The 27374-nt window shown below is 35.5% G+C and overlaps 2 protein-coding genes and 1 pseudogene across 8 annotated transcripts in view; all 3 read left to right on the top strand.

Annotated features, from left to right (window-relative positions):
• The window catches only part of FGD6 (FYVE, RhoGEF and PH domain containing 6), a 95925-nt gene extending 90607 nt beyond the window's left edge, over positions 1-5318 (top strand). The window contains exons 19-21 of the mRNA XM_016162752.2: positions 776-904; positions 1735-1883; positions 3910-5318. Of these exons, the coding sequence (XP_016018238.2) occupies positions 776-904; positions 1735-1883; positions 3910-3946 (315 nt within the window). The 3' untranslated portion in view covers positions 3947-5318. The remainder of the gene's footprint in view (positions 1-775; positions 905-1734; positions 1884-3909) is intronic.
• A 4295-nt stretch (positions 5319-9613) lies between these two features.
• The window catches only part of NR2C1 (nuclear receptor subfamily 2 group C member 1), a 40484-nt gene continuing 22723 nt past the window's right edge, over positions 9614-27374 (top strand). For 3 of the 7 annotated variants that reach the window (XM_036237224.1, XM_036237225.1, XM_036237219.1), the window contains exons 1-5: positions 9614-9745; positions 19300-19373; positions 21940-22170; positions 25147-25228; positions 26410-26589. In XM_036237224.1, coding sequence (XP_036093117.1) covers positions 19320-19373; positions 21940-22170; positions 25147-25228; positions 26410-26589 — 547 coding nt within the window. In that variant the 5' untranslated portion in view covers positions 9614-9745; positions 19300-19319. The other 4 variants (XM_036237223.1, XM_036237220.1, XM_036237221.1 and 1 more) reach the window with 4 other exon arrangements.
• On the top strand, positions 22986-23104 carry LOC118614694 (annotated as a pseudogene).

Here is a 27374-nt window from a genome sequence, read left to right as displayed (position 1 = left end):
CAAGGGGAAGAGGTTGTACAGCAGTGACTATCAGAGGCAGGAGTCATGGGACCCTCTTAAGAGTCCTTTCACCATACCACTGATAAGGCAGTTCCTAAACTTGACTTTTTATATCTCTTTTGTTAATTGTTAAAGAAAAAAGTCAGAAAAGGTTCAATTGACAGATTATAATCACTAAAGTTTATTATCTTTGCGCCTAGAGATTAAAACATTTTCAGCCTTTTATGAAGTAAGCTTTCAGACCAAAATTTGAGGAGCAGAAACTGATCTTTAAAATCACCATTAATAAAATTATTTTCTATTTACTTTTAATAATAGAATTTTCTGTTTACTTTTCTGTTGGTACAGTGTTTAGAAGTCCAAAAAGCTATTTCAGGGACAGAATTAAAGCTATAAGTATTTTTCCCTTATACCCCAAAATAAGAGCAATAAACCATATAGATGCCCCAAAATGCAGTTTTAAAAAAGCATTTTTGACTTTTGGAATTATTTTTCTTCTTCTGGCAACCCAGAAACACATGCAAACCCACAAAAAAAATACACATGTAAATCAGGTAAAATTCTAGAACTGCTTCTGTATAAAGGGTTTTTACGCTCATGGTAATAATGGCAGGTATTCAATTTGTACAGTAGCAGACTTTGAAAATAAACGATTTCATTCTGAAACATTTTTATGGTTATTGTTTTCAAAACCAGTGATTAAAAGCAATTCTGTTTTTTAAAATTTTGTTTTTGTCTGAAAACCATTAAATACTATGGATTTTTTTAAATCTAGGTATCAGCAAACACAGAAGATTCTTCTATGAGTGGCTATTTGTACAGATCAAAGGGTAATAAAAAACCTTGGAAACACTTCTGGTTTGTCATAAAAAATAAAGTGCTATATACATATGCTGCAAGTGAGGTAAGATCGGAAATCTAAACGTGAGTAATTTGGGGGTCTTGTTTTATAATGCCGACTGGAAACAATTACAGTATTTGTTTAATCTGTTTTTTGTATGTTTTGGCTTTGCTTTTGGAAGAGGAGATGTTGCTCTTATTTTTACTATGAACAATGTCTGTGTTTTTTCTAGAGAGCTCTTACTCAAAAATATTAGTTTTTCATAGTATTAAAATGTAAGGTGTTTTTTTTTTTTTTTTTTCTGTCACCTACTGTTAACTTCACTAAAGGCAGAGGTTCTTATCCTTTCTGCCAAGGTCTCTTGGATGACAACCCCTTGAGTATCCCTAGATTATATTGATCAAGCATCAGCATAGATAAGCTAGATTTCCTTTGGGTTATAAACAGTTTCTGGCTGTTTAAAACTACCATCTCTCCTATGTGATCACTTTATGTTCTAACATCGTATGAAAAACCACTGCTCTAGGGTCCAAGCTTTTCCTTAGTGGGGCTAGAGTAAATCACGTGCCTTTCTGAGCTACATTTTCTGCATCCATAAAACGAAAGTAATATAATTACCTACCTCCTGTGGTTGCAGGAAAATATAATGTGAAATTCAATGGATGTGAACACATTGAAAACTGTCTAGCATAGTGTCTGGTTCCTGGGGTGGGTAGGAAGGAGGTGGCTCAATAAATATTGTTGAATAAATGAGAAATAAATGAGTTGCTAGAATTATCAGTTGTATATATGTGCATGTGAAATTAAATTGGAGCTATATAAATCAAGAGTTTGCAAATCTGAATTTTGTATTAATTTTAAAACCCTTCATCCTTTATGTCATTTTAAATTAGGATGTGGCAGCTTTGGAGAGTCAACCTTTACTAGGATTCACTGTCACTCAAGTCAAAGATGAGAATTCAGAGTCTAGAGTGTTTCAGTTACTTCACAAAAGCATGGTGTTTTATGTATTCAAAGCAGATGATGCTCACACAGCTCAGAAGTAAGTAATTTAGACATATTTGTCTTTTTTACATGAAAGTTAGAGTTGTTGCTTTAAATGATTGATTTTAAGATAACCTTTTATGCATGGAACAACTAAGAATTTAAGTCAGAGATCCAAATTGGAAAGATTTTATTCAAACTCTTTAGAATTGCTTCTAAAGACAGGCAAGAATACCTGGAGCGTTTTCAGGAGGCGGAAGGGGAAAGAAAATAGGTAGTTGTGTCCAAAATATTTTGCGTACGTATGACCTTTGAGGAAGCAGCATGATGCTGCTCTGCTGAAAGGAAGGGAAGCTGAGGTATTTGACCTCTCCTTCAGTGAGGGTAAGAATCTTCTCTTGAAACATTCCAAGATTTGGCAATCCAATGATTCCATTGTGCCAGGGAACAGCAGGAGTTTAAACAGCTGCCTGCTAACTTACTTCTTTGGGATAAAGGTCAAACACATTAAGAGGCTCCCATGCTGTTTCCAGTGATGAGTAAAAGGAAATAGATATTTTAGATGGTAAAGGCTGAAACAAGTCTCTTCAAAATTCCAAGAATATTTATTTAGATGTCATGAGGTTGCTTAACAGGGAAGCATCTCTCTGAAATCGAGGTCCTTTCTGAACAAAACAGTTCATTCAGTTCACCTTTTCCATTTTATTTTTATTTTGGCTTTGTAAAATACACATTTTTGTTTTCATTAAAAGGTGCTCATGATTTCTGAATAGGCTTAAAAGTGCAAAAAAAAAAAAAAAAGACTACTTTAAGTAAGCAAGGTCTGTCATTTCTTCAGTCAGTGAGAATTACCAGAATTACATGTGTCAGGTGCAATGTTACAGTCTATAAGACATTTTTTTTTTAGTCTGTGTTAGGGTATCCAGCCCTGTATAGCTATTACTCCGAATAATTCCTTTCAGGTACTGAAAAAGATTTTTAAATAGTCACTTAACTATTTTTTTCTGTAAAAATTACCTAGGTAAAATAATAATTGCCCTTTATTCTGTTAGATATTATATTTCTCATCATTTTCATCTGTATTCATAAGCAAACTGCTAAACATTACTGCTTTTGAATATACATCTTCTGCTAACATTTTTAAGTTGAAAGCTAGAAATTGCTTTAAGATAGAATTGAATGTAGTTAGGTGAAGGGAATCAGCTTACTTGTAATAATTAATACAGGCTAAATTATAAGTTTCTCTTTAAGGTTATTAATATCAAATGGGTTGCTTTTTTGCACATTACAGAATATTCAGATGTGTTCATTTCAAAGGAAAATTTGGGTTTTTTAAAAGCCTTCCTATGGTATAATTTATATGCATTTGCATTTTAAATTTAAATTTTTGAAATTCTTTTCTTCAAATATGAACCAAATCTGTTATAGGCTGTTTTTACTAATTAAATTGAGTTCAAATGTTCATAGTAAGTTCAGAAACAGTTACACTAGTGGGGAAGTACTACCTCCAAGTGTCTTCTGGATAATTGCAGCTAAGTGTATTGTCAGATAAAACTTTGAGACTAAAGGATTTTGGAAACACATGTGAAACTGTGAAGCACTTTTATATTGCATGCAAAATTTTGATCACCTAGAGGTAGGTTGAATGCTAGATTCCCTGTCACTGAAAATTTTAGTACAGGTCTATACTATAGACACCCGAGGGATCTCTGGTTAAGGGAGCAGACAGGGAGAGAGCTACTGTCCCTAAAAGCAGAAAGAGGGTTGAAATAAAGGCCTCTGAAGATATTTACACTTCCAAAACCAGTTAAATGAGATTATTGGGACTTCATAGAACTTTTCCATGAAATAGCCCCTTCCTCATGCCTCAAAGAAATAAGCAATGCACTTTTCAGGCCAGATTTTTGGCCAAATTACCAAATAAAGGATAGTTCCATATATACAGAATTCTAGTTTGCTATAGGAAAGATCTTAAATATACTGTTAGGGTAATTGGATTCCCAGACATAGCTATTATCTATATTGTCTTAACACATATAAGGATGATTATATTTACAAATCTAACAAATTTCTCTTATTAATAGGTGGATAGAAGCATTTCAGGAAGGCACAATATTGTAGCACTATTGGTTTCATCTCTTCTGTGATTCCAAAAGGGTTGAATTTCATCATAATGGAGTAAATGCAGTACAAAAATTTTGTAAATGAACACTGCCAAGATAAATCCAGCCAAAATCTTCAAGTATAAGAAATTATTTTGTTAGGTATGAGGTAATTTTTTTTAATGTTTGTTTTTTCATGTATGTTATTTATTAAAATTTTGATGTTTACTTAATAGAGCTGTTTCTGAAATTCACACTGAATTCTAAAGTACCTTTTCATTAGAAACCAGAAAACGTATTTTAATATTGTATGCCCTATTAACTGTTTGTGACATAGTCCATTGTTTTCTTAATGTGTTTTATAGCGTTACATTGTAATAACATTCTCACTAGTGGCAAGTCTTTGTAAATAAAAAAACACATCAAGGAGCAGTGTTTGGTTTAGAAATTATTATTCTAAAACTGCTGAAAACAAAAGTGCATGTCTTTGAATCAGTTTGTATCTTTTAATGGAAAAACACATGGCCAACTTCTACCTCAGTAACTGTGAAATGAAATTCCAGTAAACTATCTAACCTATTTCTACTGTGATGTACCTCTTTTGGCATGAGATAATGTTACAGCATCAAGGAATTATAGCAAAGGGATAGAACCTGAGTTTTTATTTAACTGAACCGTGAGTAGGAAAGGATGTTTCATTTGCAGAGGAACACAAATAATCAACTCCATAGCTTTTACATTAAGCCTGATCTTTTTTAAAAAACAGACTATGGCAAGTATTATGTAATGTCCCTTGCTGTTATGTTCTGAGCCCAATCAATGGTGGTATTTATATCTTAAAAGAATGTTTCATTTCCTATAATATTGTGCTTTAAAAAATGAACTGGAATTACCATATCAAAAAAGCACAAATTTTAAGCCAGTATTAACTGAATTGTATAGTATTCTTTTTAAAGGTTTTGAAATACTACTTTGTGTTGTCTTCCAGAGTAATTTTTTAAAAATCCTTTATTTCTTTAACCAATCATGCACTTCATTAGGGAAGATTTATATTCATAATTTTGGTGCACTTATTAACAGAGGAACTACTTTGTAAATTAAATTATCCAGAGAAGAAAAGTGAAATTAACACTATAATTAAAGTGATCCTGATGTTCATAATATACATTTATTGACTGAGTTTAAACTAAATGTAAATTATTTTAAAAGGCAAAGTTATCCATAGAATATTTCACTAAAGGCCGTAAGAATTTTCCTTTCTTTCACATAAGGGATTTCTAATTCAGTGTGATATTTATGATTGCCAAGAGAATTACTGAGTGCCTTTCTGAAGCCCTTTGAATGTTGTTGCAGCACCAGAATCCATATTAAATCTAGAGTTGGCTGCTGTATTTTTTTTCTGGCTCCTGCTTGCTATAGAATCATTTTAAACCCTGTTGCAACCTCACACAGTCCTCAAATACTGTCTCCCAAGTGTTTCTGCTACTGTAGGTAAGCTAATACTTCTTTGCAGCTCATTAATTTTAATTAAGATAGCATAAATAAGGCTTCCATGTTTAAATCTCTGAAGTTTTTAGTATATCCTTTTTGGAGACCAATGGTATACTTTATAAAGTGTTTCCTTCTATATCATTGCGTCTAGCACTTCTCAAAACAGTAAGTTATTTGGAATTCTTTTCTCCTCCTCTTGAGCTCTTAACCTTCTAACTACAAGATTTGCTTTAAACCTCAGAGTCTTACAAAATATCAGCTAGGCTGTTCTATCTTCCAACAGCTAGCTGAATCAAGAGCCGGTTATAAATCTGAATAGAAGAAACACTGCACAAACTCCTAGTAGTTCTTCTAACTACATGTGAAACTCATTTATGGTTGTACTAGCTACTGGCGTAGCCCCATAAGGGGTTTTGAAAAATATAAAATATAGCTTTTTGAGGAAGCTATCAGATTACCCATCCCCATTAAAGATATTTTAAATGTGGAATTATATTACATTCCCTTTCCCCCTTATCAATCCTCATAACTTACTAAAGCTGATCAATTATTTAACCTGGCTCATTCAGTGTCAACTGAGAAACTAATTATATACATTTTGTTGTATAGTTATTTTGAACATTATCTCTTGATAGCTAACATTTTAGGGAATAGAAAGGTATTATTGGGTATGCTTTATAAGTATAAGTAGTACCTAGATCCCAAGAATGCTGTATGTATTACACTGATTATATATTACACACGCTTACATCAAACCCTTTTCAGTAACTCCTTTTATTTGTGAGGAGAAAGAAGAGCAGCAATAAAGCTAAGTAAGCCCAATAGGATGCTGAAAGTAACCTATACAAGAGATGCCAGGTTAAACTAGGGGAAGGCTCGTGTTCTCAGTGTGTGTCCCCAGCCAGTGTTCCTCCTTTGTCTGTGGTAGCTGTAAATGTAGAGGACCCGACCAGAGCCATAGGAAAATGAGAAAGGTTCTCTGAACTTTTCCCATGTGTCTGAACAATTCTTCAACCTGTTTTCCCCTGTCCCCTAATATACTGGGTATCTTCCTATTGTCTTTTGCCCAAGATACTTAATTCTCTCTTTTTCAAACCAAAAGCTTGATTTCTTTGAGTATGGAGTAGCATTTCTTAAAATGAGATCATCAGAGCAACCTTTGTTTAATATAAAGTTATAATGACACAACTAAATGAAGAAGACAACTTTAAAGTACAGTTTTGTTAGCCAAATGTGTATTTTATATTTGGTTGGTAGACTATATCCAGAAATAGGAAGAGCCTGCTATTTAGTAATTTAGTTAAAATGTAAATGTTATCACAGCATATGCTGATATGTCTCAGAATGTGCTTTCACTGTACCTGTTTTTGAAGTTTGAAATCCACTGTTGTAGTCAAATGTAGTCACAGAGACTTGCAGAGAAGCAAATCCTGTTTTTCTTACACTGTACACTCTTTGAATGCAGATACTATGTCTAATATATCAGTTTCTCATAAAATACCTACTTTGTATCTTTTAGGAGAAAATATTTGTTGAATGTTATTTGAATATTTGTTTCTTCTACAAGTGAAGACAAGTGATTCTTGTCATGTACAACTCAAACACAACCCACCCAAATGCCCTAATTATAACTCAGAGCTTAGACCTACTCTTTCCACCATCCTGCAAGGCCATATTGGCACCTACCTGTCGGACATCAACACATGAATCCTTCTTAAACATTTTAAACTTTATATCACTAAAACTCATTCAGACCTGTTTATTTTCTTCTACAATGGAAAAACACCATTCTAGATTCCAGAATCTGCCTCCAAGTCTCAACAGGACCCTCTGCAATTGCTCTTGTATATTTTCCATATTCATCGCCCTGGCTCACATCCTTGTTACCTCTTTCCAGTGACTGGAATAACTTTTCTTCTAACTCCAATGCCTTCTTTGCATGGTGCCATTTTAAACACTGCCAGAGCCATCTTCTAAAGCACAGTGCTGGTTTCATCCCTGCTTTTGACAACCTTCATTGGCTTCCCAGTGGCTTGGCATAGAACACTTTTCCTCAGTTATTATACTCTCCAGCCAACCTCAAAATTTCTCAGTTTTCTTTTTTTTTTTTTTTTCCACCCTTCTCCATCCCTATTTCGATTTATCCAAGACTTCTTTGTGAAGTTGATCCTAGTGCTTCCCTCCCCTTTTCTTTCAGACTAGATCTGGTCTTTCCTCCTAAACAAACTTTCTTATAGCGCTTATCACATTCTATTCTTGAGGACAGCAACTGTAGCTTTTTCATTTGAGATTTCCCCCTCAGCATCTGGCAGAGCGGATGCATTGAGTACTTAGTATTTTTGTTTGGTGAACTAAATTACTTCAAGTGGATCCCTTGTGAGATATATATATATATATATTTGAGTGCCTCCAAGACACAAATATTCTGGAGCCTATGCCACTTTTAATATTTTCTAAAGGAAAATTTTATCTGTAACTGTTTTCCCCTTTAATAGATAATTTCTAGTAGTTTTTTCCAAAGATAAAGGTTGTAGTAAATTTTCAAAAAGCCTCAATATCAAACTCCCTTTTTTTTTTTTTTTTTTTTTGGTGGTGATGGGGATGGATGGAGGTGAGGCCATTTCTTTTATATGAGTTGGTCATCCCATCTTAAGAACCAATCTTGAAATGCTTTTGTTTTTTTAAAATGACATGAATTTCTAGAAACTTTTTACTTAAAGTGATAATAGTTTGTATTTTATTGTCCATATAGATAGATCCTTTATAAATTGTTAGCATTGTAAATAATGTTAATATGTACTATATTTATACAAAATAAATTTGTATCTACTTTTGGTGTGATGATGTCTTTTAAACCATATTTTTTTAAAGAGCTACATTTAAGGACAAACCACACTGACCTGTTTTCCTGAAGCATAGTTAGGGGATGCTCTCCTTCACTCACAAATGACATTCCCAAAATGGCTTCTACTTCCAAATTTTAATAAGTCAACTTATTGTGACTTAAGCGAATTAATTGGATGTCGTAACCACAAGCATCACTATAAGCATGCATATTATGCACCGAGAATAGAGAAAAGGTCTCAGATTGCCTTTTTTTCCCATTGGACCTAAAATAGACTTTCTTAGCTTTCACCTTTGGGACCATCTTAAGGATTTGGGGGTGGGGTAGGAGGAGGAGGGGCTGCCTTAAAACCACCAAACAGAACAAATGATACTACTAAAAGGAAGAGGGGGGCTTATAGAGAATGAAGCATAAAGCATATTTCCACTTGTTAGGGAGTGTGGCATGCCCTTTTTCTGTGTCTTGCCTAGTTCTAGATGGAAATGACAAGGGAAATGTCCTCGATGCACCTTTGTTCTTCCTCACTTGAGTTTCTGGCCTGAATCCACAACTGCTTTTCTAGTGTAATCAATACTAAAAAAATTTCGAGGACCCCTTCTCATGAAGTCCAAAGCACACAGTGCTTTGCACACAGGGCAGCTCTTCCTGTCACACCTGGGTGCCACAGGCAGTCACTGTCAGAATGTGATGCTCCATCAGTGCTTCATTTCACAAATCTTTACTGACCATCAGGCACTATCCTGTAGGCTTGGGAATACATCACTGAACAAAAACAGCAGCCTTCCAGAAGTTTACGTCCTAAATGATTCTATTCCTGCTCGTTAGTCATTAGACCTACTTACTTCCAAGAGTTGATAAGTAAAACTTTGCCTTACTATACAGGATTCTACCCTAGCTCGTTTTATTAAAGGTAATTTTAAATACCTTATTGGGATATACTCAGACTTCTTAGTCCTCTAATAAACCTTAGTCTAAGATGAGAGCCTATAATGGAGCCCAGTTTTCCAGAAATTAGAAACACAACTGTCTAAAATTGATGAGGTTATTTATTCTTACTGAAATCTGAAACGTCTCAAAACTTTAACGACCTAAGGGCGGGCACGCGACTTCAGAAGTCCTTGACCATGACATGCAGCAATGGCGGGGCAGTCTCCCTCCTCGCCAATAGGGGACAGTCGACTTTGCGAGGCTCGGTCGTCTCATCCCTCCACCAAGGAACGTCACGACCTCCTCTCGCCGCTTTTCCACACCACTCGTGCGCAAGCGCGGACGGGAGCGCGCACTCCGGAGACGAGAGAGAGGTCACGAACTCTGACCCCCCCAAATACACAGACCCAGAAAGCTCCCAGTCCCCCTCCCCTTCTTCACCCATCCCCTTCAGCTCTCTCCAACCTGTCTCCTCCCGGAGCCCCTCGCTAGCCGCTGCAGCGGGACCGTCCGGTCCACGCCCGGCGCAGGACGTAGTTCGGCAGAGAAGCGCCGGTAAGAAGTGCCGGGTGTGGAGCAGAGCGGCCGCGCCCCGGGCGGGGGGCTGGGTGCATCCCCCTCCCAACCGCCAACCGACCGCACCCCCAGCCCTCCCAGCAGCCTGCGGGCTGCGGTCGGCGGCGGCGGCCCGAGTAGCAGCGCCGCGGCGGGCTGCTCGGGGTGGGCTGGGAGCGCGGGGAGTGGCCGAAGCGGCGGGGCCGAATGCGCGGGGCTCTGAGACGGGCCGGGGCCGGGGCGCGGGGCCCGGAGTGGGGCCGGGTGGCGGGGCACCGGAGGGAAGCCCACGAGCCGCCCGGCGCGCATGGCAGCCTCTCCCGCGGCGCCGCTGACCTTTCACCTACAGGAAAAGCTTCCGTCGGGGCGCCACCGCGGCTCCCCCCGCCTCGGGGAGCGGCGCACGGTGCGCCGGCTTCCCGGGACGCGGCGGCGGCCGGCCCCCGCCTCGGGGGGCCGCGAGCCGAGGCCTGACCCTCTTTCACGGAGGGTACCTTACTCATTCTCGTGTTCACACGGGACGGACGGAATAACGCCCTCCGCTTTCACTACAAACGGGGCGAGAGTAGCCGCTACCTTCAGACCTGTATCTTTTGAGAAATTGCATGTAACGGCCTGGGGACCTCACTGCACTGGGCATGGCCAAGCTTCCAGTAGCTCTTTTGTTAAGAACTCTGCCTCCAACTCCTGCAGATACCGTTTTATGAATTACAAATGTTGCCAAGTTGTCTCATAACCTTCACTAAGTAGATCAGCCTGTTTTTAAAAAAATAAATAACTGGAAAGGAAAAGCAAAAAGACATGAAAGTAAGGCCTGTGGGGCTTTTATGCCTCTAGAAGCAGTGAGTGGGCCTTGGACTTTGATGTGTTTGAACGATGTCTGTTTTGTAGTTAGTTGGTTGGTTAGTACAGACTTATTGTTTAAAAATTTTGCTTCTATGTCCAAATGGTAGATGTAAAATATCTTTCTAGCCTTATAAAAAAAATGTGGGTCACATGAAATGTAATATCATTCTTTGTAGGAATGTTTCATTCTTTTGGAAAGGGTTTTGAAGGAGGCAAAGGCAGCAAACATCTCCAAAATAATTCTTACTCTTGGGAAATAGAAAAGACGAATGAAACAGCACAGGATAAAGAATTAGTAGTATAAACACAGTTATTTATTTTTTTTGCATTTTAGGACCCTCTGCAATCTTAAAATCTTTTATGAAAGCCATGGAATAGCCTTCTAGAAAAATGCACCTTTACATATAATTTTGTATATGGTCTTAAAGGTCAGGTACAATTTAAATGAGGGAGGAGGAGCTTGAAATACTATATTAGGGAATAAAGAGCATCCCAGATCGACCTGAAGAGAGACCATTCTTAGAAGTGATAGATAAAATGAGAAGATGAGGAAGTCAGTCTGTAAAGAAATTCTACTTTGTGACTACAGTGCTAGGCATGTTATAGAGACTTAATAAATATTGGGGGGGAAAATCAGAGAAGGGCCGAAAACTTTATTCTTTGACCGTTAAAGATACATTGATGGTTATGAAGCAGGTGAACATGGTTATGGTTCAGTTTTGTAAGCATCCTAAGATAGTGCTGCTTATCAAAGTTGCTGACAACTTGCCTTCTTAGGACTTCCAATGTATGCAAACATGGTTCTTTCCTTCTAGGGGCCTTAGATATACACAAAGTTTTGTGTATTAAATATACACTCAGGAGACTCAATTCTGGCAGTAGCTGAAATTTTACCAATTAAGTTCTTAACTCGAAGGCCTTGGACTGGCCATAGGAGGTCTTATGAACCCCTTGAAATTCAGCATATACCATCATTTGTAATGTGAATGTGAGCTTGTGTTTTCTGGTGAGGAGAACCTTAACTTCCATCAGATTTTCAGGTATGTTCCACCTACCCCACCAGGGGCGGGGAAGGAGAATCATGGTTTTATGTCACATTTTCAAACTTTTTTTGACTACACTGCACAGAAAAAAAAATATATGATTTGCATCATGACTCAGTTATGGACACACATTAAATTAAAATCAAGTCTTCATAAGACTATTCTTATACTCACTATACCTGATGCACTATTTTCTATTCTATTTTTCTTTAAAAAATAATCTGACAAATTTACCCATTTATAAGTGGCTCACAACACAAAGTTTGCAAAATATTGCTTTGGATGACAACAGCCTACATTCAGTTAATGGGAGTAGGACTAGCAGGGAAAGAATGGAGGGGAGAGCAAATGTTGGGAAAAGAAAATGAACTGTATCTGATGTAGCCAAAGGGCACAGACTTAAAAGTTTGAATCTGAATGGAAGAAGGATGGCATCATCTGATGCTGAATTTTTTCTGTGGGGAAGGTATGTAGAAATGAGATCAACATAAATGTGCGGAAAAAATCAAGGGCAAGAATATAGAACTGTGTGTGTTTTGTGTGTGAACTAGCTCCGGAGTAGTAAAGGCTACATCCTCATGCTTTTTGCTTTGTCCCTCAGACTGGGGTAAAAATACATATTCTTCAATGCGTAGTTCAGATGTCTCTTCCATGAGGTTTTCTCAGACTCCCCCTCTCCAGTGTGATGATCATGCTTCCTCTTCTTTTATTGAGCACTTTGCTTATTCAGCTAACTTTCGGGGATGGCTACCTGTTACTTGTAAGAAACTGTTAGCCATTGGTATAGATATTTTGACTCACATTGAATTTTTACAACTTTTTAAATAGATTGTATTGAAACTATTTCCTTTTTTGAGGAAATAGCATCAGTGTAAGTGGCCGACATGTCATTTAGTAAGTAGTAAAAATGGGATTGGAACTCTTGTTTTATTGACTTGAGGCTTAGATCTCTCTATTACCTATATGTATGTAAACTCTCTCCCTTTAGTTCTCTGTCACTCCTCCATAGCATTTAATATATGGTAATTTTTTAAATTTTGTTTTCTCATTAAAATATAAGCTCCCCGGGATCAGAGATCTTTTCTGTGTTGTTCACTGTCAAGTCCCAAAGTCTCACAGTTCCTGTTAAGTATGTTTCAGTAAACACTTAATGAGTGAGTAGTAGGCACTGTTAAACATTAGAAGTTCATTGAAAAAAATTAGTTCATTGAAAAGCAATGAACTATGCAAATAAAGGCAGGGTGCTTTAGAAGATAAATGGGCACATGGTATATAGTGGGCCATAGATAAGGGAATGCTTGCTTTTCTCATTACAATAATTGATACCCATTCAGAAGGCATGAAGAAGAAAATACGTGACCTATAAATCTTAACATAGTCACTGTTAGAAAGTCACATATTCATTTGAGAATTTATTTTTAATCTTTGTTTTTCATAAAGTTACTTGTAAAATTTTGTTTCTTGATCTTTGCATTTAGTTTGTCATAAGCATTTTCTCTTCATCATTAAGCATTTTTCTTATAAATGATTTTAATGAGAATATTTTTTGCACAAACTTTTGTGTTTGCTAAAATGTCACCTTCACAGTAGGGCGATCTCTGATCTGTTATTCAAAAATGCAATCCTCCCCTCACCCCCAGCATTTTCTATCACTAATCTGTACTGTGTTTTTCTCCATTCCACTTTTTACATTTTGTTGATATTGTATATTTCGTTTGTTGTCTGTTCACCCCACCAAAATGTAAATTTCACAAAGGGAAGTTTAATATTCCCTACTGTATCCCTAACACTTAGAAAAACGCCTGACCATAGTAAGCATGCAAGTGTTTGTTGAATGGAAGTATGTTGAATAGTTGGGTCAATGAATTTGAATATTTTTAAGGTTAATATGATTGGCAGTTTCAGTTTTTCTTTTTTCTTTTTGAAAGGCCTGTTTACCAAAAGACGAGGACTAGCACAGACATGCCTACTGATATAATCATCATGAGCCAGGCAGCCACTCCAGTTTGCTTCTACTATTGATACATGAAACTCTTCAACCAGAAGTCCACTGAACACTACCAAGCTACTCAGAAAAATTTAATTCGTCATCGACTCCAATTTTTTGCCATCAGTTATAGGTGCACATTGACAAATTACTTTTCTAGGAAGTTTATGTAACATTTTAGATTTCAGTTAGCAATATGTAAAGAATGCCTGTTTTGTCTCACTTTTTTTGGAGGTACATTGTTGGAAAACAAACATGTTGATCTAGTGATTCTGTGACATTTGTGGTAGAGAAAAGCCATTAGCAAAGATACGAAAGCAGCATGATATACCATACTATTCAAGGAATAACAATGATGTATATAGCTAGAATATACGGTTTAGCACATGCCACCTCATCCTGAATATATAGAGAAGGCTTCGATGAATACTAAGAATTGTTGTAATATACATGTTAGATCAGTCTGGCAGCAAAATATTAAAGTAGCAATAAGGTGGATGTTACTGGATTTTGAGGTCAAGAAACTGGATTGCTTACAGTTTAGGTTGTCTTTATGGACACTGAAAAACCTATGTTGATGACAGGAAAGGGACAAGACTGCCAAAATCATCAGTGAAAATGGCATTGGGACAGAAATTAATGAATGACGTTAATAAAATCATTACAAACTATGATGTAATTGTCTTACATGAATCTAAAAAGAAGAGTTTTTGCTGTGAGATAAACAGTTCTCCTTCAGAGGACAACATTAGCAGACATCTTTGAGATGTCTGTGTTGTTATATGTGTATGTACAAGATACATTGTTTCTTGCTCATTTGCCTATTTTTTAAAATACTTTGTTAATAATGATTCCTTTTAAAATTAATTTTCTTTAGAAAACATTTAAGACTATAGATCTCTTTTCTCTGTTACTGAATTCTCCATGAGCCTCCCATTTTTTCAGCTTTCTTTTCAAGCTGGGAATAAGATCTGGACTGGTAACAAACCTTACTTGATTTTTTAAAAACTGTCAGTAGGCCCTTCCTATTGAGAAGATTCTGTAACTGGTAATCCCTAATGTCTTTTGATTTCACGAGAAAGTAAAAGCGCCTCCAGTCCTTAAAAGACTCCAAACTTCAAGTTTTTAATGTCGAAGATTGCAAGGCTGCCTTGACCTTAATCCTTATGTCTATTTTTACCAACTTAAGAAAAAAAAAAAGTCTTTAGTATGTTTATGGTATGCTTGAAAAAATTCATAAAATTAATCTTATTTTGTGAATGCTCGAGAATCTTTGGAGGTTATTTAAAACAACATAACTTTAAAACTAAATTTGTCATTTACTGAAGAACTGACAAAGCAAGAAATTAGGACTTTGATTTGGAAGTAGCCAGAGTAGACCTCTTGATATAGTCTCTTATAAAAATAAGGGTTTTTTTTTTTTTTTTTTGAGATTTCTCCAATTGACTGCGGAAAATTGGAGTTAATGTTGAATTAAATTTTTTTGGGTAGCTTGATAGTGTTCAGTGGGCTTCTGGTTGAAGAGTTTCATGTATCAATAGGAGAAGCAAATTGGAGCAGTCGCCTAGCTCATGATGATTATATCAGTAGGCATGTCCGTGCTAAGTCCTCGTCTTTCGATAAATAGGCCTTTCAGGAAAAAAATAAATAAATAAACATCTGCCAATCATATTAATCTTTCTCTCTTCCTGCCCCGTGTACAATGGTTAATCTGAGAGATGAGCACACAACTTAAGCTAGGTCAATCAGAATCCATTATCAAGATTTTAAAATTGGAATACAGGAATTGGAATTCCCTTTCCTGGTGCTTTTCTACAGAGTTGGAAATAAGCCCCGGTCAGGTCAGCTCTTCCGTAGCCCCAGCAGTGCATATTCCCCTGTCCCCCCGCTCTCCTCTCCATGTTTTTTAACTTGAACTAGCAGTTATTGATTTGTTACCACAACCAAAGTGACTAAGACACTCTAATAAATACTTGATTTCATACGAAACACCTATTTTATTCTCACCAGTTTTTATCATTTCCACCTTGCTAGTAATTTTTTCTGTCAAAGGGAATAATACTAACTATCCTGTGGAAATTTGTGAAGTTTGGTAGAACTTAAGAAGTAGATAGGATTTATAATTAATTGAGATAGTCTCCCTCATTTTCGTAAATGGTGAAAGTTTTTTTGAAATAAATAAGATTTATGATATAGTTTAATTATTTCATGTATATGTTTATTTCATGGATATAACATCTAAATATATATTATATTTCTGTATAGTTTCATGAGAGAGGTAGGTAATGATGAAAATAGGATTATAGATTTGACTTTATATCACTGTGTCTCTGCCTTCCTAATTTGAATCTTAAAAGGATGAGCCGACTTGACAAACACCTAACAGAGTTTACAAAGTAGGATATGATAGTTTAAGGTTGCAGTGGAAGATAGGTTTAGTTGGAGAGAGGGGTCCAGAGGGGAAAGGTGGTTCTTAGTCTACCTTTCTGGTCAAGCGTTTTTCCCAGATTCCTCTCATTCTTGTTTTACTCATCACAAATTGAGGTATATATGATTACTGAAGTAAAACTTTCCCTGAGCATTCTTTTGCTACACAATTTGGATAACATGATTCTACAAAATGAAAAAAAAAAAAGCACTAGACTACTGTAGTGTAGTGCAGAGGGTTTCTATAGTGAGAAGTAGAAAATTGATGCACTGGATCACAAAATGGAATTCACCAAATACATATTGTGTGTATATTTTCCTGAGGATAAGGTATAGCTTTAATCAGATTCTCTAAGGATTTTATAACTCCAAAACAGGTTAAGAATCCATTGCAGTGTCCAGCTCTTTTCTTCCTGAACAGAAAAGAAAAATTCGAAAACCCCTGAATTCAGTACACAAGAATACTGTTCCAAGAGTGTTAACATTCAGGTCCATTAGCATTGCTAATGACAAACTACACAGTTAAGCATGCGCATGCTATGCATGCATACCTACGTGTATCTCAGAGTATACCTCTCATACTCTGGTCTCTGGTTAAAACAATAGTCGATCTTAGTGTAATTGTTAGCTTGTATAATAGTGCTTAGAGTTGAATTCAGGCCTTCCTATTTATATACTTTTATATGTGTATATTTATATACTTTTAAGTCATCAAACAATAATGTATAGAAATAGTTTACCCAAGTTTTCACTATGAAGTTGCTTCTTGGAGTCTAATATACTGATAACACTAGTGTTGATTTTAAGATTTCTGCTAAAGATTCCTTTATTAATCAACTTTTGTGGTAATAAATTTTTGGTAATTAAAATTTTGAAGGAACAAGCATTTGATGAAAAATAAGTCTCCATCCAATCCCTGTTTCCAAACTTCCATTTCTTCTCCCTAAAGGTAGTCACTGTAACCATTTTCTTATGTGTTCTACCAGGTGGTTTTCCCTCTCTAGGTAGCATTTTAAAGTTTTCTTTACATAGATTTTGCACATTTATTAGATTTATGCCTAAGTATTATGGACTAAATTGTCTCTCCCCCCAAATTCGTATGTTGAAGTCCTGGTCCCCAGTACCTCAGAATGTGACTGTATTTACAGACGAACCCTTTAAAGAGGTATTTGAGTTAAAATAAGGACGTTAGGGTGCACCCTAATCCAGTATGACTATTGTCCTTAGAAGAGATTGCAATACAGACAGAGGGTAGACATGTGAAGATACAGAGAGAAGACAGCCATCTACAAGCCAAGGAGATAGGTCTCAGAAGAAACCAATCTTACCAACAACTTGTCTCTGACTTTAGCCTCCAGAATTGTGAGAGAGTTCATTTTTGTTTTAACCATTCAGCCTGTGCTGCTTTGTTATGTCGGTCCTAGTAGACAAATACAGATTGTGGTACTGGTAAGTGGGCGCTGCTGTTACAAATACCTAAAAATTTGAAATTGGAAAATGGGTAGAGGCTGGCAGAGTTTTGAGATGCATGCTAGGAAAAAGTCTGGATTGCCTTGAAAAGGTGTTGGCAGAAATATAAATATCAAAGGCAATTCCGATGAGGGTTCAGAAAGGAAAGAGAGCTGTGGGAAAAGCTGCCATTGTCTCAGAGATATGCACATATCATCACCAACAGAATGTTGGTAGATGCTCTCAGATGAAAATGAGGAACATGTTATTGGAACCACTGGAGGAAAGGCAAACCTTGTTATAAAGTATGCTATAAAAACTTGACTGTGTCCTAGTGTTTTGTATAAAGGAGAACTTGTAGTGATGAACTTGGATATGTATCCAAGGAGATTTCTAAGTAAAGTATTGAAGATGCAGCCTGTCTTCCCCTTGCTGCATACAGTAAAATGTGAGAGGAGGGAGATAAATTGAAGAAGGAATTATTAAGAAATATAGAACTAGAACTGGAAGATTTGGAAAATACTCAGCCTATCCATATTACAAAAAAAGAGAAAGCATTTTCTGGAGAGACTACCCAGGGTGTGACTGAACGACTATTTGCTAAAGAGATTATGGGCATGTGATTTATGGATCCAATCAGCCATCTCAACAGAAGCTAGGAATAGAGATGGGTTATCCAGGAGAGATCTATAGAGGACTCTCTTGTCTGATGGTTTACACCACAATAGGATGCATGGGAGGTAACAAGATTTTTGAGAATTTTATACCAGCAGGAATGCTGCCAGCTTGGAATTGAAGGAGACACAGCTGACGTGAATGAAGACTCTCATACCTCTGGAATTCTACTGAATGGGCCCATAGAGCTGTTCAGCTTTGAACATGTGTTATTCTGCAAGAAAAGAAAAGAATGACCCTGAAGATGGGTCAGAAGTTGGCGGGATTGTCACTGACACCATGGGCCCAGAGCATACAGGCCCAGGGAACAGAACTGTCCTCTTGGTTGATTCCAGAGAGGTTGAGGCCATTGCTTTTCAACCTAGTGAGAGAGACTTGAATAATCAAGCTAAATATTGAATATTGCTTTTAACAGAACTAATTGAAGCATTTAAAATTTTAATAAAAGTAATTAAAGGAAAAAAATTCAGATAATTTGGAAATTAAAATTAAAGAATATTTTTGAATAATAATATATAATATAAAGTCAGAAGTAAATTTTGTATTCTTGACTATCTCAGAAAAAAAGGCAAAGATAAAGTCAACTCAATCTTACAAGCTCTCAAATTTATTTGGAGACAGTTTTACATTAAATTCAAATTAACCTTAATAGATAAGAAACTGCCACTAATGAAGAAGTCACAAAATTGTAGAGAAATCTTCCTAATGAATGCAATTATTTTGTCAGTTTTTACAATATATTGATAAAAGTGTGTTAAATGGCTACAGTGATATTTGTTTACAGATGGGATTGCCTTGTTTAAATTAATAAACACTTGGTCTGTATCAGAGTTCTCCTGTTTAGGCTTTAGTATCTTTTAAAAGTGAAATTGGTTGAGTCATTTTTTTAGGTAGATATTTTTAAAATATATAAAAGCAGAATAATTTTATGAACTTGTGTATAGACTTCACCAGTCTTCAGTAACTCAGTGCATGGCCAATTTCTTTTTTTAATTCCTTTCCACTCCCATCCACCTAACTGGATTACTTTGAAGAAAATCCTGTCATCAAAATTTCGTTTCTAAATTCTTCAATAAATATGTTTTTGTGGGTATGATTATGAAAAGCCATCTTTTTATTTTTGGCAGGACAGTTTGGCAATTAGATCATGGCAACCATAGAAGAAATTGCACATCAAATTATTGAACAACAGATGGGAGAGGTATGTCTAGTTTACAGTTCATTCACTGATTTACCGAACGTAATTACACCAAATGTATATGCTAGATTCTGGAGTACAGAAGATACTCATTACTTTAATGTAACTATAATCTAGTGAGAGATAGTTAAATAATTGGACTATCAAATAATTGGAATATAGTAAGTGCTATGATAGATTGTATAGGGTGCTGTGGAGCATAGAAGAAAAACAACTAACAAGGAATTATAGAGGAGTGTAGGGACTTGGTCAGGGAATGTTTTTGGAGGGTGCAAAATCTGAGGCCAGTCTCAATGGGCCAGTGGGAACAGATCCATGTCAGTAGACAGATCTTCATTTTTTAAACAGTTATGACCTGCTCCTTAGTAAGAGGTACTGTAATCCTAAGGTTTTCAAAATATCATCTAGGGACTTCTTCAAAGAATCAGCAGGGTCAGAACCATTTTCATAATAATACTAAAATGTTATTTGCCTTTTCACTGTCATTCTCTCACAAGTATATAGCAGAATGATGCAGAGGCTACATGACATGTGAAATGTCAACATTTAAAAAGTGTATATAACTCGATAAACCAGTGTTTCCCAGATGACCAATGCATAGTGTTATAAAATCACTCATGAGCAAAGGGTCCATTCAGATTGCAGAGTGGACTAATGGATTTTAATATAGCTTCTAATTCCATATTGCAGAAACCTTTAAAAAGCTACCACTTGTCAAGTTTTGGTGTATTAGAGAATAGTTTCCGCAGTGTGAAGAGGCTGTTTATTAAGATAGTCTTCCTCCTTTCAACCAATAAATGTAAGGCTGGATTTTCTTTTTATATTTTAACCAAAACAACGTATTACAACAGATCAAATGCAGAGGCAAGTCATAGCTACCCAGTAAAGCATTTTGCAAAAATGTATATCAGTGCCACTGTCACCACTCAATTTTTGTTTGTTTGGAAAGTATACTTATTTTTCATAAATATTATGCTATTTATTTTAACAATATGTTATTTTTAATTAATATATTTTTTTAAATTTTTGTTTGAAATTCTAGTATGGTAAATATAATAGATATAGCCCATTTAAACAAAAGCCCTTTGAGAGTCTCATTTTAAAGTGTTTATAGAGGATGGAGACTGGACTTGGTAAAAAATAGTCTATGTAAAATAGACTATTGGTAAAAAATAGTCTGTGTAAAATAAAATTGATAACTGTTAAAACTGCACCCAGAAAAATAGGACATGGTAAAAATAATGGGCAACAAAGAAAACTCAAATTGGCAGCAGTGATAATCAATACAGTCCTCCAGACAAAAACCAGTTAGTGATTCAGAATTTGTTGTAAATTTTGCATAGAAAATAATCTTAATGAAAATTTCAGAGAAATGAAAAAAGTTGGAAACAAAGCAACTTTGCCATTTAAAACTTAAATCAAGGAATTAACCTGGCTTAATGAGTTTACTATGTAAAATATTTGCTCAGCAACAAAAATCCTCAATCCTGGGCTAGTTTTCTTTATTCATGAACTTGGTTTTCTCTGAACTACTCCATTTCAGCAGATGGCAATTCTATCCTCTCAATTCCTCAGGCTAAAATTTTATAGTCATCCTTGACTATTCTTATATTCCACATTGAGTCCATCAGTTCATCTTATCTCCTTTTACTTCATAAAACATCTCAAATTCAGTTGTCCTCCCCAGCCCCAGCATGGCTACTTCCCTGTCCTCAGCCAGTATCTTCCCATGTATAATACCCAGATCTTGCCAGTGTCAGTAGTAGTAGCCTTTCTGGTCTCCCTTAATTCTGCTCTTGAACATTTACAATCTAGTCTTCACACTAGATCTAGAATGATTGTTTTGAAAAAGATCCTAGCTCTGCTGTGCTCCATAAACCCTCCAGTGTATCACCATTTTACATAGTAGGAAATCCAGACTTTATATGGCCTCAGAATCCTTAAAGGATCTGGCCCATCCCATCGTCTGCCATAATGCCTCTCTTCCACTTTGTTCCACTTACACGGCTCTCTTACTGTGTCTCTTGCCTCATGTGTCGAACACTCTTCTCCTGCCCCATGGCCTTCTTTTATGATGTGTTTTCTCAACCTAGGATGCACTCCACTCCCTTAGCGAATCCTAAGCCTTGGTCCGTTAATTCACTCAGGTCTGTGCAAAAACGTTATCTCCTCATTGCTCTCATTTCATCAGTGAGTCTCACCTTAACCCAGTTTTATTTTTCTTTGAAGCACTTAATACCACCTGACAATATTATTTGCTTATTTGGTTTTTATTTGCCTTTTCTCACTAAAATAAAAGCTTTATGAGAACAAAGATTTTTTTTGTTGCTCCGTCCCAGGATCCAGAACAGTGCTTCATAAATAGAATGCACCCAATATATTTCTGTCTAAATGGAAGGAGGGAGGGAAGGGGAAGGAAGGAATCAAAATAGGTCTAAATATTTTTGCTGTTGTATTATATTAAATATTTATGTAATGGTATGCTTTTCTAGCTTTGTCTGAAGGCATGGCAAACTGTTCTTTGAGGGGAAAAAATGAGTTGATTACTAATTTTACATGATTGTGTTAGATTGTTACAGAGCAGCAAACTGGCCAAAAAATCCAGATCGTGACAGCACTTGATCATAGTACACAAGGCAAGCAGTTCATTCTGACAAATCACGATGGTTCTACTCCAAGCAAAGTCATTCTGGCCAGGCAAGATTCCACTCCAGGGAAAGTTTTCCTCACAACTCCAGATGCAGCAGGTGTCAACCAGTTATTTTTTACAACTCCTGATCTGTCTGCACAACACCTCCAGGTAAATAACTATAGAGTATCTTTTCATCTTACACTTGAAAAAATTAAAAAGCATGTCATAAGTATAAAGCTCAACATTAAAAATTAGGTCCTGCATGTTGAGTAGGAAAAAAAGTCTTGCATAAATTTATATGCTGTGCAGATTGTGGCGACTGCCCTTTCCTAGGGGTCACTATACTTTCCCCTCACATTCTCACACCCATATATTTTGGGGGTGCTTAGTGCATGCAGTAAAATTAACTCTGACTAGTTTGATCAGGAAGGGATTTAATAAAGGATATCGAGAGCTCAAATAATTGTTCAGAAGGCTAAAGAAACAGTTCTAGGTCAGGCTTCCAAAAATAACTACTGGAGCATGCTTCAGAACTTACTTCTGAGACACATGCTGCTCCTGCACAGTTAGGACACTGCCAGGTCAGGAGCATCTTCTGGAGCTGTGGTTTCCAGGACCAACCTTCCTGTGCCTCGGACAAGTAGCTGCCAAATCGGAAAGTTGGTACGATAGTTGTCATCTTCGTCACTGCCTTTTGTGTTGTCATTTACATCTTCGCTGATGTAGCAAGCAGTCTACCCTGTGGTCGGTCTGCTTTAACTCTGGAACTCAGTAGTGTCGATTAACTTTACATTGAATTAGTGTTAATTTTTGCTAGTTATACATATTTTTCAAGAGCCAGTTAAGGCTTCTGCACACTGCATGGCTGTGGTTATATAGATATTTTTAACTGCTGGTTACTAGAATTGAATACAAATACAATTAAACCTTAAGTTTGCGTTCAGAATTATTTTGAAGGAGTGCCCACTTAAAATTGTATTCCAGTCTATGGCCATGCTACTCTGAACAAGCCCCATCCCATCTGATCTTGGAAGCTAATCAGGGTCGGGCCTGGTTAGTACTTGGATGGGAGACCACCTAGGAAAACCAGATGCTGTAGGCGTAAAAAAAATGTTAAAAATAAGAGATTATAAGATGACAAGGTCCTTGCAATCTGTGAGGTCAACCAAGGGTTGCCTCACCTAAAAAAAAAAAAACATAGGTTCAAGAACTGACCACAAGATACATGATTATTAAGAGGTTGAGTGGGAATTAAAATTATATGTTCCCTACCTCATGACATATACAAAAATGAACTCAAAATGGATCAGAGATCTAAATGTAGAGCTGAAACTACAAAACTCTTAGAAGAAAATGTAGGCGTAAATATTTGTGAACTTGTTTTAGGCAGTAGTTTCTTAGATATGACACCAAAAGCACAAGCAGCAGCAACAACAGCAAGAAAAAATTGGATTCCATATTGTGATGAAAAACTGACCAGACGATTCCTTTTAGGATTAAAGAACTTCTAATTCCTGAAATATAAAATTTTGCCTCTATATCCTGATAGTTTGTATTATTCCATTTACATCATTTTTATTATTTTTAGAAATTGAACTGCAAAAGTAGAAAATGGATAGGATTGTTACAAAACAGAAGTCACTAAAATGTATCACATTATACATACGTTAATTTCTTTTATTAACAGACTTGAATTTTTTAGAACAGCTTTACATTTACAGAAATATTGAGCAGTTGGTACAGAGTTCTCATTATTTTTGAACATAGTTTCTCCTGTTTTCAACATTTTACATTAGTATGATACGTTTTTATGATTAATGAACTAATACGGATACATCACTAAAATCTATAGGTATTTTTAGCTTTCCCTAATTTTTACCTAATATCTTTTTTTGTTTTAGGGTATCATATTATTACATTTAGTTGGAGTCTTTTTGACCTATGCCAGTTTCTTATATTTTCCTTGACAATTTTGAGGTATGCCTGTCAGGTATATTGTAGATTGCCCCATTGTAAGACTTTAGCTATTTTTCTCATGGGTAGACTGAGGTTGTGGGTTTTGGTTGAGGAGGATCACAGAGGTTAAGTGCCATTTTCATCACATCATACCGAGGGAACTTACTACGATGCTTTATCACTGGTGACACTGACCTTGAAAGAATATGTGCCAGATGTCTCCACTCTAAAATTACTCTTTAAAAAAATTTTTTTATGTTTTAAAAATAAAGGTAATATTGGTACTTTGACTACTTGCGGGTCATTGCTAAGGCCAATGAAAGAGAAACAGGTTTAGATGGAATCCCCCTGTGCAAAGATTTGACTTCTGGTCTGATGTCTCTTCTACCTTAGAAGTAAATGGCAGATAAGAGATTAGTACCATTTACAATAAATATGCTGTTAAGGGAAAGAGTGATACTTTCAAACAACATCTAATACCAGATTAGTTTTTTAAAAGTTTTTATCAAAGACTGATTTTTATGGTGATATAAAACGAAATGATGCCACTATAACATAATAAAAGGCAGCTGTTTTAAGGACTATTCTCAATCACTATGCCTAATCCAAACCTGAGATAACTATTAACGAAAAGTTTATACCTTTGTATATCAGTTATATTTCCCTAATGATAAGTAAATACATTAACAAAATTTTTTTTGTTTGTAACTCCTTTTCTATTTAAAAAATTTAGTTATCTTTTATACTCTTATAGCATATTTCAGTCATGTCATTCCATGTGGAAAGTCTCTTAACTGTTCAAAGACAAGTGTTATGATGAGACTGAGGACTGCTGGAATAATTTGATGTGTCCCATGTGAATAATATGTGCTTAATGGGTGAGATGCATTAAAAATAACTCAGGTATTTGTGTGTTTAATAGTCCATTTAATGAAATTATTATGGTATAGATGAAAAAGGTATTCTTACTGTCTTCTTATAAAATTGAAATTTTTACCTGTAAAGAAAATTACAAATAGTTTAATTGTTATGTTCATAATAATATAGTTCAAAGTTTCAGAATAACATGAAAAAGAAAGCAAAAAGTAAGAATGATTGTTCTTTTAATTTTTTATATGAATGCATTATTAATAATAACAAATTATTGTGTTTTCGTTTGGGTTTTTTTTGTTTTTTTTTTTTTTTTAGCTCTTAACAGATAATTCTTCTTCAGACCAAGGACCAAATAAGATTTTTGATCTTTGTGTAGTATGTGGAGACAAAGCATCAGGTAACATTAAATAGCCTCCTATAAGTATTCTATTGTTAAAGTAACTAACTACCACACTGCCATGTTTCTTCTACTGATAGTACAAGGAAAAGTAAACGAGCATCTAGTTTTTATGGTTCGTGTTTGTAGCCTATGAACTTGGACTGATTTTCCCTAAAGCTTTTGGGGAAAGATGTTTCACTTCACTGCAGTTTAATTTGATCTGTGCAGTGACATAAAATGTGTGTTTCAAAGAATTATGAAAGACAGTTCACCTTTTGTAAGTAAATGGAAAATTTTTTAATGTGATACCAGTTTTATCAAAGGAATTGCTTAAAAATGAGTCTTGATTCTTAATAATATATAACATTAAGTTGTTAACCTACCTATTGAGCTCTGTTATTATTCTAGGAGTATAGAGTAACTTGAATTATTGAGGTGGAAAAAGTACTGGTTAACCTTTTTTTAATTCTTTGCATAGCTGAGTAGGCATTTCTCCAAACTTATTACTAGTACTCAGAGTTATGTCATTTTAGTTCTGGCCATTGTTACTTCATGCCAGAAATACAAAGCCATGTTCACTCAAATATATTTACAAGTGCCAGTAAGCTATAGTTTAAGGGCCCAGTTTGTTTTTCTTTAATCCCTTTTAAGCTTTTCCATAGCTTAATTACAAAAACTTACACTAGAGCTTTTCCCAGAGTATGTTCAATTTGTTAATAGATGATGCGCCAAAGAAATAGTTTGTGAAATGATAGGTTAATCAGAGTGCAACATATTTCTGCAAAGATTTCAAAAGTGGAACCCACAGTGAGAGGGAATTATTACAGTTCAAATACTAACTGACATACCTTTTTTGGAATATGGTTTTCAGAATAAAATACACAGTATGTAACAGGACTATAATTTGTAAGTGATCTCAGAAGTAAAAATAGTTATTATGTGAAAGGGTTATGGATGATTTTGTTCTCCTCTTTCTCAAATTTTCCATACCATTGTTAAGGTGACTTTATAAAATTAAAAATATATTTTATCAGCGAATATGGTTGTTTCATTCTCTGTTTAGTAACTCCTGAAAATTTTTTTCAAGTCATAAACTGAAATCTGTTTTAGCTCATGTATTGTTTAAAGGGAAGAAATAGGCTTATTTCATTTCTATTCTAAAATATATGACTTATGTTTTCCTAAACATTTGTCTCTAGGACGTCATTATGGAGCAGTGACTTGTGAAGGCTGCAAAGGATTTTTTAAAAGAAGTATCCGAAAAAATTTAGTTTACTCATGTCGAGGATCAAAGGACTGTATTATCAATAAACACCACCGAAACCGCTGTCAATACTGCAGGTTACAGAGATGTATTGCATTTGGAATGAAACAAGACTGTATGTATTAGCTTTAAAGGAGAAAATACTTTTAAGGATTCAGACAAACTCTAGAAGTATATTAAAATTAACACTTATGTCAAATATATATGCTTTTTAATTTAGTTTTCCAACTAAAATATAGAAATATGTATAAATGTATGTATTTTTTATTCACTCAACAAATATAACAGTTTTTATTAAACTACTAATGTAATACAATAAGAAAACGACAATAGCTAACACTGATTGAACTCTCACTGTGCCTAGCTCTGGGTATAGCAAATGAATTAACTTTCTTATTCTCACAGCAAGAATCTATGTAGTACATACTTCTACTGTTACCCATTTTATGTTTGAGTAGACAGATTAGTAACTTGTCCAAGGTCACACAACTAATAAGTGGCAAAACTTGGATTTGAATCTTGACTGTTTTTTTCCCCTCAGAAAATGTACATTTTAATAGCTGCACTATCTTATCTCCTAGGTATCATGAAATAAAATTCTAATGAAATAAGTGAAATATGTTCCTTATATTTTATAAATGAAGACTAAGCAGTTGAATTGCTTCTCAAAAATTCCCCTGCCCTTTACTAAAAAATAGATCTAACTTTAGTCTTTTTATGGCTCTTTGTTAGTATTTTTCAAATGGTTAAATATTATTTCATTTTTTAAGACTCTCTTAGATAGGTAAGGAACTGGCACCTAGTATCAGGTTTTCCTTCTTGACAATGAACTTTTAAAAAATAAGAGTTCCTCTACATTTTTGCCACAACTGAAGCAGGGAGAGAAAAGAGATGCAAAAT

This window comes from Rousettus aegyptiacus, unplaced genomic scaffold (assembly GCF_014176215.1).
Source record: "Rousettus aegyptiacus isolate mRouAeg1 unplaced genomic scaffold, mRouAeg1.p scaffold_m13_p_2, whole genome shotgun sequence".
Lineage (NCBI taxonomy): Eukaryota > Metazoa > Chordata > Mammalia > Chiroptera > Pteropodidae > Rousettus > Rousettus aegyptiacus.
This window is presented reverse-complemented; position numbering and strand designations above follow the sequence as displayed.